The following is a 13,333-nucleotide window of genomic DNA, read 5'->3' as shown; positions in this document are numbered from 1 at the left end:
CCAGGATGGAATGAACTGAAATTCCTATTTGAACTCTAATGTAATAAGGTATTCCGAATCCATGTATTTAAGATTCCTCAATATGTAGGACTTTTTGAAAAATTACTTAAAAAAAATCATAGTGTGAAAGCAAGTCCTCATCTAAAATAAAAGAGTTTTGGGAGAAACTGTCTCTGAGGCATGTGAAATATCCTTATGTTACAGGTTATACGGAAAGGAGAAGTCAGCTGTTGCTGGATTTGTACTGCCTGCAAAGAGAATGAATTTGTGCAAGATGAATTCACCTGCAAAGCTTGTGACTTGGGATGGTGGCCCAGTGGAGATCTAACAGGTAGGAGTCACCTCACTTGTAATTGTTGTCCTTGATCTTTGGCCTTTCCAACATGCCCATTGTTCAAAATGTGAGTGATTAGCTCATGTCTTTTTCAATGTTTATTTTCATTGTTATTGCTCGTATCAAAACATACATATAAACCTCTTGGAAGTTTTCCATAATCTATATTGAAAATTCATTTAAATATAAATAAAAGTGTATTCAAAGGGTATTCTAGTATACCAGTTGTTCCTGTTTTTCTTTTTAAATTTTTTCTTTGAAGATATTTTTAGTCACCTGAATTTATTATTTGCAAACACTTCTTGAATATCTGTATGTAAGGCACTATTGCAGGTCCTACCTGTACAAAGGTAACTAAATCACAGCCCCAGCTTTACTTTGCTTAAAATATATTAGAGAAGAAACTTGTAAAAATATAAAATAAAAGTTATTAATATAATAGAGACATTTATAAACTACTGTAAATTTTAGTTAGGCAGACAAAGAGAAGAAAGAGATTCCAGATAGAAAGTGGAACATGGGAAACATGAAAGTAGGTTAATGCATCTGAGGAGAACCATGAGGTTGCTTGTAGAGATGTGGTCAGAAATGAGATTGTATGAGTACCCTGGGAGCAAATGGTAAAGAGCTTCTGTAGGAGCTTTTCCTAAATGTTTGGGTTTTGGCTTTAAGCACAGGAGAACCACCCAAGAATTTAAAGTGGTGAATAACATCATGACATCTGTCTCTCAGAAAGATGACCCTGGTGACGTGTGGAGGAGAGTAATGAGGCTAGACTGAAAACAGAGAGACGTTAGGAAGCTGTTGTGTTGGTCCAAGTGAGTAATTTCAAAGGGTGTGGACTAAGGCAGTTGTAGCAGAATTGGAGAGGAATAAATGAATACCATGGTTGGTTTACTAGTAAAGTCAACGGGGCTCCTATGGATGGGTTATTTGAGTTTATAAGCTTCCCAAGAGCCAATGTTCAGATATGTGAGTTTTGGTCTGAGCTTATAGACGAGAGATGTTTCGCAGAAACTGTTCACAAATTTAAAGAGTGATAGGGCCATAGAAACTTTGTCTTTCAGTGTGTGGAGACTTTATCATCTGAGTAATATAATCCCTCAATTTAGAACAAGAAAGCTGAGCCCTACAGAGGTGCACTTGTGTGCCCAAGGTTATGCAACTAGTTAGAAGCAGAACCTAGTTCACTGACTCCTGATCCTCTACCTCCCGGGGTGTTGCTGAGAATCATGAGAGGGTAACATTCATGAGTGTGATTTACTTTTTTAACTTGTTCCCAAATAAGAATATGAAAGTAAGAAATTGTGTGGCTTATTCAAAGGACATCGAAAATGTCTGACCGAGTAGAACCAGTCACATAATTAAAATTATACTTCATAAGTGAGACACCTTGTAAAATGTTAAATCTGTTAGAAAAAAATTGAACAAAAATGATTATCAGAAAGCTTTTAGAAATCACCTAGTACAAAGGCCATTTTTAAATGAAAAGAAATTAGATATGAATATTTTTGAAGGTACAAACTGTATCTCACTAGTTTTTTTTTTTAATTTTCTAGCTGAAAATGTGCCTAAAAATTACCCAGGAGAGACCCATCTGCAGAGATTTCCATTTGCTAGTTCCGAGATGAGAACTAGAAGCTTCTGGGTCACGTAGTCCCTGTCCTATACCTAGGGAAACATTACTCTCTGGCTCATAGCCTGGTGCCTGGAACATAATTGCTGCCTGATAAATATTTGTTCTATTGAGAGAATTAGAAAAGAGAAGGGACTCTCCCAAGTTCATGGAGGTCAATACAGTTGGTTAATAGAGAAGCCACCATGAGAATCCAGGGTTTTGTGTTTAGGTCTAATGCTGTTTCACTCTGCCATTTATCTCATGATCGCATGCAGCAGACTGACCGGAAAAACCTCTTTTGGGATACAGGCCTCCTCTTCCACTCACACTATGTCTCTCTTCACATCTTTTCCCTCTTTATAGTGTGTGCTTCCAGCTGGGCCTTTTTATCTCAAGTAAGCAATTCCTTTAGGTCACCATTGTGCTTGAGAACTGAGCTTGACTTCAGAGTCAGTCCTCTCTGCAGTTTGACTGGGACCACAGCTGACCAGGAAGAGAGTCAATTCGAAGACAAAACTAGCCTCCTTCTCAGGGTAATCTGAGAGGTCAGAGTCCTGGCTTTGAGGTAGAAGAGTCTGACTCTTGTCTACATTTTTTGAACTTCCCCTAACTTTTCCTACTGCTTCATTTTCACTTTAATTGGGATTTACCTGGTACATGAAAAAGAATTCTATCCTATTTTAAAACATTAAAGTACAAAAAACTTTTTAAAAAGATCAATATGTTATAACAATGGAACTCAAAGCCATGTATTTTATTCCCTAGAGATCTTCCATTGTGGATATATTGTTTGTCCACTGCCAAATGATCACCATCATTGACTGAGGCTCTTTGACTTAACAAAGTATTGAAAATATCCTCCTTGATTATAAATAGATGAATATTATTGCAATTATCTTTCTAAAGAATTTAATCTTCTATCATTCATCATACGTGTACAAGTCACTTTAACATTCAAATGAGTTGAGCCAAGCAACACCTGCAACTGCCTTTATCTAATAACAGGAAAGTGACTACTTTGGGATCATATATCCAGATTATGTTTCCATTCTGAAGTTTAGGGTCTTTCAGAATATGAATCCCTCATGCTCATTTATACTTAGCTTTAATGACACCTATTGTTTCTGCACCCCTTTCAGTCTTACACATGAATGGAAAAATGACACCCAATTCACCACTTGCTTGGTGCCATCGTCAGGCTCAGAGCGAGGGCTCAGTACATGGCAATGGGGTTCTGGTTGTTGCCATGGCAGCAGTAGTTATGAAAAGCGAAAACGCGCAAGCAGGGACTACCAAAAATCAGTGAAAATACTCGGAGGAATATGTACATTGCCTTTAGGTAGGTGTTTTGTTTTCATGGGTGGATTTTTGCTTTTTTTCTTTTTAAACGAATTTTAGTTAAAATGGGAAGTCAGTCTTTTTGGGAAACTTTTTACAAGAGGTAGAGTTTGTTAAAAATATGCTTAAAATCATTTTATGAGATAACCACTTTCTGTATATGCTCCAAAGACTCTAGTACTAATGAATAAAAACATGTTATTAAGTGAGTTTTCATTTTCATTAGGATATTTTGTTTTTTGGCTATGAAGGAAAATTTGTGTATTTCTTAGAAAATGTGCCTTCTGAAGCTGTTAATAAGTTTCTCATATTTTCTTCTTGCACATTTTAATTCAACATTTAAATTTCACACTTTATTTCTTATGGTGCATAAACAGGAATCTCTTCTGCCATGATATACAACTTAACAGTAGTTTAGCAATTCATAGGCCAATTATATGTAACTCAATGCTACTTATCCCTTTAAAAAGTCAAATACTATAAAATGATTTCTCAGAAAGCCAGACTACACTAAATTTTATCATTAAAAATAGAAAACACTAAGATATAGAAACTAACTAATTTTAACTATTTTTTTCCCATCCAGCAGTTGCTGCCATCTCTCATATTATCTGCTCATTTATTTATTTCTATATTATACACTGCCACCTGCTTTGGGCCAGGCATTCTTTTGAGAAACTGGGAACATATGGGTGAATGAAACAAAGTTTATACCCTGGAAGAGTAGCTTCATATGAAACTAGAAATGTAAACAGGCAATTATAGTATAAATCCTACAACAGGAGCATGTGCAAAATGTCACATAGATACAGAGAAAAAAAGAATCATTTTTCCCTGGGAAGAGAAAAACCTTCACAGAGGAAGGGACATTTAAATTGAAAATTGAATAATAAATAGAATTTCATCTTGTAGGTAATTTATATTAATGTAATAAAATTAAAGAAAGCATTTTGATGAAGCCTTATACAATCATGAAGTATTATGAATGTTACTAAATGCCCCAAGACATTTCCGGTAGAATGATAGTAGCCTATCTTTGTTTTCTGATTCATATTAAGTTTGTCTTTGCCTAATTGGAAAGAAGTTATATATTAAATTTTAGCATGCGCCAATGCATTTGGCTCTTACAGCTGAGCCAATTTGATTCAGTTTGGTTCAAAATTAGTAGTAACTCTTTGTCCTTAGATCAGAGGTACTACCACTGCACCTTGGATTTTGCTCAGTAATTCATGGTCTGCTTGAAGGAAATTAAGTTGTCTGAAGGTTCTGGGTTGTCTGGGATAACTCTAACCATGGACAGTGCCAGGTCCTTAAGTTCTCAGAGCTTTAGATATAGTATGCACAACTCCCATTAAAGTCTTCTCCTTTCGGGTGCTGAGGGTCAGGTAGGCTCAGGACACTCTTCTCTACTGGTTGGACATAACCCCCACCCCTTCTAGTCTTGGAACACCCAAACACACCTGGGGGTTGGGCAACTCTTCTCTTTAAACTTCAAAACAAGACAAAAAAGTATGTTACATCACATATATGGACGACATGAATATTTTGTCTAATTCCCTCAAGATATCAAAACTAGCACTTCTCAAATTTTGGAAGTCTGAAAAAGAAGAAGAAGAAGAAGAAAACAACTTTTAAGAAGATTATTCAAATTTAAATGACCAGTCTCAATTCCCAGGTGATTCAGTTTTGGGTGGTCCTGGATTGGCATTGAAAAGCCTGGTTTCTACATAGGGAAAAGAATCTAGGACCTTCATAAGAGATAAAGCAATCATAGTAGTGTTGTAGGTATATTGTTTTGGGGTATTGTTATGACAAACTGCTACTGTTATAACACAAGAATACTTATATTCCCTTCTACCATAAGGATATTTTTCTTCATTTGTGTATAGTACATGGCATAGGATAGGCTTAATTTACAGCTAGACTCGGAAAACTCTATGATTATTTGTGGAGATGGCTGAGTGTCAGTCTTTGGTTTCTGTCCACATTAAGGGGACTGGAATTTATGATATGCGATTTAGAGTTTGAAACTCCACTGTGACAACCAAAACCAGTTCATTTACTGAATGAATTTCACCTGGCGTATTTTATTAGACAGGCTAATTGGCTACATGACCTGATGGTCATAAAAGACTTCCCTGAGAACTTCTATCTTCAGCTTGTCTGAAAGCCAATGCTCACTGGGAAGATTTTGGTAGTTCATTCCATAGATGCCCTTGTGGGAATAAAGGTCCTAGCAAGCTTGTACTTGGATAGCTCTTGGTCCCTGGGTGCTGACCTGCACTGTCTTTCTCTTATTGTACTTTACCTTTTGCCGTTAAATGAAAACATTATATGAGTATGTTCTGTGAGGCTTCTGAATCCCTTCAAATATTTGAACTTGTGAAATATTTGCATGTACAAAGAGTATCATTACTGAAAAAGTTAGTGTGACATACCTAATAATAGCTTGGTATAATTGAATTATTGAGTTAGAGTTAACGATTGTCTCTAGTAAAACCTAGGTATAGGCAAGTACTTATTACTAGTAAGGAGAACATCAAAAACAAACTCAGGTTTGCATAGCTTTTAATCAGTAAGAAGAAAAGTATAAATAAGCAAGAACATACAAGGAGAGTATGACATATATAAGAATCTTCTTAAGATGATCTCGCACAGAAGAATATTGTGCAGTCACCTCGTTTCAAGGTTCTTGGGTTAACAGTCAACTTCATGGGCCTTCAGCTTCTGGAGGCTCTCTGCAAAACCTCAGTTTAAAATCACTAAAGGTTGTAACCTTCAGCAATATTAAGGGTCCTTTTTATTTGTCCAGAGGTTTGGGAATGAAGACAGCCTTTTATAATTTACATTCATAAATAAATGCTCCAATGAAATGGTCCCATATCAGTAGATTGGTAAATTGGAACATGCTAGCTAAGATCACAACATCTAATTATATTTTAGCCATTATAAGTATTGATTTTCAACAAGGGGATGTTTCAACCCATCCAGAAAACACACACACTACTTAAACTAGTACATATTTGTAAACCATAGATGGAGAAAGTGCACACAGTGCATTTGGAGTTATTCAAAGGATTCTTTTGTGATTGTATCAGTCAATTTCCCCACCTTTACAATTTTTCCAGATTAATTTAATTACAAGTGAAGCATGAACTGGCCATGTCTGCTATCCTCGAAATGTTTTCCCATTAGTGTTTAATTTTGTGGCCAATTTGTTTCTATTGGAATGAGTTCTTTCATTTTTTTCCATCAAGATTTTATCCAGTGTCTGTTAGATATTTTATCTGGTGCCACCACACAGCCATTCTGGTTTTGCCAGATATCCTCATGAATCTTACAACACAATCATTCTGGCATTTCTTTTAAGGATTTCTTTTCTGGTCAGATTTTATGTACCTGTAATGGAATTCTTGAACTTCTCCATGGATTTGTTATTATTAAGAAACTATTTATATTTGTTTTATATGAGACCTTTGTTTAAGGACTTTTAGTCAGAGTAGTCTGTTTAGTATGATCATCTCTAAAATATTTTCATTATATTTTATGGTACTAGCACAGCATTAGCTTTCATAATAAATACCCTTTTTTAAACTGCAAGTCTCAACGTTTATGACAGCAATTATTTTATATAACATCAGTATATCAATAAATTATTATTACTTTTAAAAAGTAACTGAAGGCTTATCTTTAAAAAAGTATCTAAATCATGTTAAATAAGTGAAAAAAGTATCTAAATCATGTTAAATAAGTGAAAGCATACCAGCTATTAGTTTATTTATCTGCCTCTTTTCTTTCAACAATTTGATATGCTACAGAGAAAGCCATAATTCAGTTATTAAAATATTCAGATTATGATACAGTGTTACATTTTGTAATACTGGCTGGACTTCTTATTGTATATTAAACCCAGTAGTTTGTTTTGTTTTTGTTTTTTTAGTGTAAGACTCATAGTGAAACAATATTAAGTCAAGATTTAGCATGGGGGTGTTCAAAATTCTGTTCTAGGTAGGTAGCAGTTGACAAGTTTAACATACAGAAATCTGTTGCATTTCTTTACACTAGCAATGAAATATCAGAAAAGGAAAGTAAAAAAAAAAAATCCCTTTTAAAATTGCATCAAAAAAATAAAATACTTAGTAATAAACCTGACCAAGGCGGTGAAAGACTTATCTGCTGAGAACTATAGAACATTGATAAAGGAAATTAAAGATTATTTAAAGAAATAGGTAGGTATACTTCTTGAATGACATAAACACAATCCCGAGATTCTCCTCCATTGATTATAGAGCTGCTGAATCATGAGTATTACGCCAGTGGATAGTGATATGGAAAGGAGAATTAGCAACACTTCGTAATTAGCCAATTAACAGAAAATGTTGGATGGTTTCTGTTAATTATAGGGATCTATTACATATGGTAACATTTAACTTTAGACCTTGTACAAAACCTAAGGATATTTTGACTAATTTAGTTTATGCCTGCAATTATCCTTAGTCAAGGAGACTGAGCAGTGGCTATGGAATTAAGAGGTTGGCTTTAATGAGTAAATTAGTTATTTATTTCTGTATAACAAATTACCCCCAAATTTAGTAGCTTAAGATGACACATATTTAGTATCTCACAGTTTCTGTGGGTCAGAAACATGGGCATAGTTTAGCTGGGTCCTCTGCTTCATGATCTTTCACAAAGTTAAAATTAATGTGTCAGCTAGGGATGGGATCTAATTGAAGACTTGATTGTGGAAGGGTGCACTTTCAAACTCACTTTGGTAGTTATTAGCATGGTATAATCCTCAAAAAATGTTGAACTGAGGGCTTCAGCTTTTTTTCTTTTTTTCTGGTTGTTTGGTGAAGACTACTCTCAGTTCTTTGCTGTGTAGACATTACCAGCATGGCAGGTTGCTTCATCAGAGCCAGTAAGAGCGTCTGCTAGCAAGATGAAAGTTATTATCTTATGTAACCTAATCATGGGAGAGACAGCCCATCAACTTTGCTATATTCTATAGAAAAGAAGCAAGTCATAGGCCTTTTAATACTCAAGGAAGGGGGATTCCACAAGGACATGAGTCCCAGGAGGCGAGGATCTTTGAGGACCATCTTAGAAGTTGCCTACCATGATGAACAATGGTTTTCCATGTGCGCCATGCTGTTAATACATCCAGATCATGGTACAGCATTTTCTTATTTACACAAAAAAAAAGACCTAGGTACCTGTGATACTCTGCGTGTATATGTGCCCTGTTTCAACCCATCTTGCTATTTTTGTGAAGTCTTTTAGCCATAGGAATTCTGGGACAAAAGCTATTACTTGGGTAATGCCTTAAATTATGCATAGTGTAGGTATTTTCATGAAAAAAAAAAAAACCAGCTATAATTTGACCATATGTAAGAACTGTAACACATCTTGTCTGGTAGTACATCCTGCATATTAAATTTGCAGGTTTTATGTCACTGAGAATAACATATCTTTCTAATAATAATCTCAAAGTACCAGTTGTATGTTGGGGCATAGGACTGTTAAAGGTTTTCACTATTTGAATGGCTTTATCAAACCAAGGTATCTGATGTTCTATTAATAGTGAGATTATTGGTGGATAGAAAGGCATCTATATCAATAAGAAAGAGGCAATGCTTCCCTTGGGAGTTCAGAGGGTAGACAGGGAGTTCTTGGGAGCCAGTGTCTCCCATGGAGTTGTCATTACACAGATTTCAGGCAGTTGTCTTTAGTTTTAGCTAATCTAGGACAATGGTTGTTTATTTTTGTTTTTTAGGACAATGGTTCTTTAAATGACACTTTTATTTGCAGTAGTAGATTTTCTTATATGTAGACTCCCAAATCATGGGGAATAGAGGCCCTTTTAGATATTTTACCTAAAGATCCATAATTACATTGATTCCTAGTTTATTTACTTTTTGAGTCTATCTGGAAATGTCTAGTCATATATTGGATATTTTCTATGTTGGTAATTTTTCATTTTAACATTTAACATTTTAACAATTTGATTGCCCTAATTCAGGTGTGAGCCCATTTACAGAGAAGATAAAGTCCTTCCTATGTCAGCTTTTGAGTCTACCCCAGAATTACATGAAAGTTTCCTAAAATCTATCTTTCATCTTTATCTTGAACTTTATTGAAAGAAAAACTTCTGAAATTGCCTTATGTAATGCATTTTCTATTTTTATTTTTAAAATTTTACACCACTGAGTTATTTAAATCTTCTCTTTTATAACCTACTGCTTTTCAAAAATTTTCCTCCATGAGGCTAACAATTGATTGAATTAATTGGTACATATCTGTAGTGCAGGACAATACATATCTAATAAAAAATCCTGAATTGTGCAGAAAATATTTTGCCTATATCCCTGAAGTTTAGGAAAATCATTAATTATAGCTCTTAATTTGGCTCTAGAACAGGGTTTTAATTCAACTTCAATAGATCTGACTTGTGTTCTAGCAATTTAAAATGCAGTATTCTTTTCTAATGAGCACTCCAAAGACAAAATAGCTCATTTGCAAAACCGGGTTGTATAGAAAAAGAGAAATGCAAAAAGGATAGCTTTCAGAAGGTTACAGAGGCCTTGACAATGACTACATTGGAATTTGGGTTTTATCTAGCAATCTCACTGTGCCAATTAGAGGAGCTGAGAATTGACTACTCAGTCTTGTATCTCCTAATTTGTCTATAGCTACTCTTCAGTATTATACTTTGTTGATTGTGTTACATCAGAAGTCCCTTATAATGGTCATTGTTGTTCTAAATAGCTAGCTAGCTATCTAGTCATCTTTCTAAACTGTATTAAGGACATGAGAAGATTTAGCATTGAAATGTGACTTTATTGGAAGCAGAAGTTCTTCCAGGAAGAGGTTGAGACTTTGACATAGACAAACCCCCTGACCCAGGAGAGAGAGGCCACCATGGTCATTAGGAGCATGTGTTGGTGAATGGTTGGCACTCAGGTATTAAATGTGAGCCTGTTCCTGACTGGGTGATTATCAGAAGCTGACTGGTTAACATGCGGAAGCTGTGTTCGCTGAGGGGAGCTCTTGTTGCATGACTGAACAGGTTTAAAACAGGTTCTGGTGGTTCCTTGCTCTCATGGCTACAGAACAAGGAGTCTTTTCCTAAATGTATGGAAATACATATTTTTATTCTCACAATTTGGGCAATACTGGCCCAGACCAAACACAAAATCCTGAGAAGGGGTTGTAGCCAGAACTTGACAAATGTTTTTCTCTCTGTGAAACACAAAACAGACTTTATTCTGGAAGGAAAAGATAAGCCAGGCATTTAGGAACACAGCGCTGTTCCTCCTTTCAAGGGGTAAGTGAGGGGAGATTTCATTCTTCCTCGGTATATCTGTTAGAGGCTGGCAACTCAAAGGCCCTCAGACAGATCATATACAGCTAAAGGGGTGAGACTTAGAGTGAGCAATATAATATGTGGTAAATAGGAGAACTAAATTCTTCTAAAAAATTCAAATGAAATGTATGTTTAAAATACTTTGCTGGCCAAGAAAAAAAATATGTGTCTATGAGCTGGACTTGCCTCTGGACAATAGCCACATAATAATTAAAATTTTGTTAGTTTATTTCTTACTAACTTATTCTATTACATTCTGACCATTTAACCTTCTATGGAAACACAGTTTAGTTCCCTTCTTTTTCTTCCTTTTTTCTGAAAGTAGAGAGCTGAGTTCCATCCATGGAGCGGCATCCATCTGTGATGCTGGTGTTAGAAGAAAAGATTATTTTCATAAGCCTAAGTATGTCACGTTAGGCTTACGATAAGATTAGGTTTGGGAACTTAGTTATCCAGAGAAGACAATGGTGTATCTTTATTTGTGTAATAGACAGGCGTTTTTTAAAAAATGAATTAAAATAGCATAAACCAAGGAAGATGCAAATATATCTATGCTTCTGGTGATGAGTAAGCACTGTTATTATTGATCAGCAAAAATCTTCATTTTAAAATTATTTTTCTCCTCACAGGCTGTGAACCCATTCCTGTCCGCTACCTGGAGTGGAGCAGCATAGAATCCATCATAGCCATTGTCTTTTCCTGCCTGGGCATCCTCGTTACTTTGTTCGTCACGCTCGTCTTTGTGCTGTACCGGGACACGCCAGTGGTCAAGTCCTCCAGTCGGGAGCTCTGCTACATTATCCTGGCCGGCATCTTCCTCGGTTACGTGTGCCCTTTCACTCTCATTGCCAAACCGACCACCACATCCTGCTACCTCCAGCGCCTCCTGGTTGGCCTCTCCTCTGCCATGTGCTACTCTGCTTTAGTGACCAAAACCAATCGCATTGCACGCATCCTGGCGGGCAGCAAGAAGAAGATCTGCACCCGGAAGCCCAGGTTTATGAGCGCCTGGGCCCAGGTGATCATCGCCTCAATTCTGATTAGTGTGCAGCTAACCTTGGTGGTAACCCTGATCATCATGGAGCCCCCGATGCCCATCCTGTCTTACCCAAGTATCAAAGAGGTCTACCTTATCTGCAATACCAGCAACCTGGGTGTGGTGGCCCCTCTGGGCTACAATGGACTCCTCATCATGAGCTGTACCTACTATGCCTTCAAGACCCGCAACGTGCCCGCCAACTTCAATGAGGCCAAATACATCGCCTTCACCATGTACACCACCTGCATCATCTGGCTGGCTTTCGTGCCCATTTACTTTGGGAGCAACTACAAGATCATAACTACCTGCTTTGCAGTGAGCCTCAGTGTGACGGTGGCCCTGGGGTGCATGTTCACTCCTAAGATGTACATCATTATTGCCAAGCCCGAGAGGAATGTCCGCAGTGCCTTCACCACCTCGGACGTGGTCCGCATGCATGTTGGCGATGGCAAGCTGCCCTGCCGCTCCAACACTTTCCTCAACATTTTCCGAAGAAAGAAACCAGGGGCAGGGAATGCCAAGTGAGTTATCCGACCTGGGTTTGCCTCCTCTCTCTTTGTCTCTCTCTCTGTTTTCTTCTACTTGACTAAGTCATGTTCTTCCATTTCCCCAATGTTTCTCATTTCCTTTCGTAATCTTTTCTTTTTTTCAAATCTCACATTCGGTTGCAGTAGGCATGTAGTACCAAAGGTTTTCTTTGTTTCCATTTCTTTGAAAGAGCAAGAAGCATGAAGCCGCAACCAGCTGGGTATATGTTTATTCTTACCTAGAATTGGCAGCTTCCTTTCGGCCTCCAGCATTTTCCTTCCACACGGGGCCCCTCCTGTGAAGCATGAGCACATCTCTGGGGTCTGGTCAGAGATACAATCTCTAGTTCTAATTCCTAGTTTCAATTATGGTTGGAGATAGTTTCTGATTTATCTTTCTCACTCTGGAGTCACACCGTTACTCATCTGGGTCAGAAAGGAAGGAAATTAAGCACCTGGGGAAATTTGACTCTCAAAATTTGACTGCAGCTACACACCAAGTATGTCCCGAAGTAAGTTCCCTTAAGCAACTGTCTGACCATGCCCCTCTTATTTCTTGAACTTTCACGTGTATTATAAACTTCCATAATGCTCCTCATGAATTGACCTGTCTCTACTACAAGGTCATGATTAGAACGGCTTCTTAACCATAAAGCACCTAATGAAATAAGGAACCAGATAAAGGTAAAGAGCCCCAAACTTGAGAAGCAGCATGAGCATCAAAGTCCAGATTATTTCTACTTTGGTAATTCTTCTGAGCAGTTTATGTAATACACACATTCCTGTCTTCTTCCTGGTCTGTTTTGCAAAGAAGCATATGCTAAAATTTGCATGCATCATGTATCTCTGAGACCCATGAAAACAGCTTTCATGTCACATTTACATCTTCTAAAATAACATGAATGCTTGACGTTCTAACAGTAATTGCATTATCCAAAAATTAAACAGTTTTCCCCAGTAGTAGGATTAATTTTACTTTTTGAAACAGTCCTTTTAAAGTGAAGAATTTTAATAGTAATAATTGTGACATATACATTGTTGTATAACTAGTCTGTTCACCTGCACGAGTCAGCAAGGTTTATGAGCTTGAGGGGGATGGATATTATTTTCCCTG

General features: G+C 36.9%; 1 protein-coding gene across 1 annotated transcript in view; it reads left to right on the top strand.

Moving 5' to 3' along the window:
* GRM1 (glutamate metabotropic receptor 1) overlaps nt 1–13,333 on the top strand; it is a 349,171-nt gene that overhangs the window by 301,635 nt on the left and 34,203 nt on the right. The window contains exons 7-8 of the mRNA XM_010983731.3: nt 205–331; nt 11,283–12,213. Coding sequence (XP_010982033.2) covers nt 205–331; nt 11,283–12,213 — 1,058 coding nt within the window. The remainder of the gene's footprint in view (nt 1–204; nt 332–11,282; nt 12,214–13,333) is intronic.

This window comes from Camelus dromedarius, chromosome 6, assembly GCF_036321535.1.
Source record: "Camelus dromedarius isolate mCamDro1 chromosome 6, mCamDro1.pat, whole genome shotgun sequence".
NCBI classification, from domain to species: domain Eukaryota; kingdom Metazoa; phylum Chordata; class Mammalia; order Artiodactyla; family Camelidae; genus Camelus; species Camelus dromedarius.
This window is presented reverse-complemented; position numbering and strand designations above follow the sequence as displayed.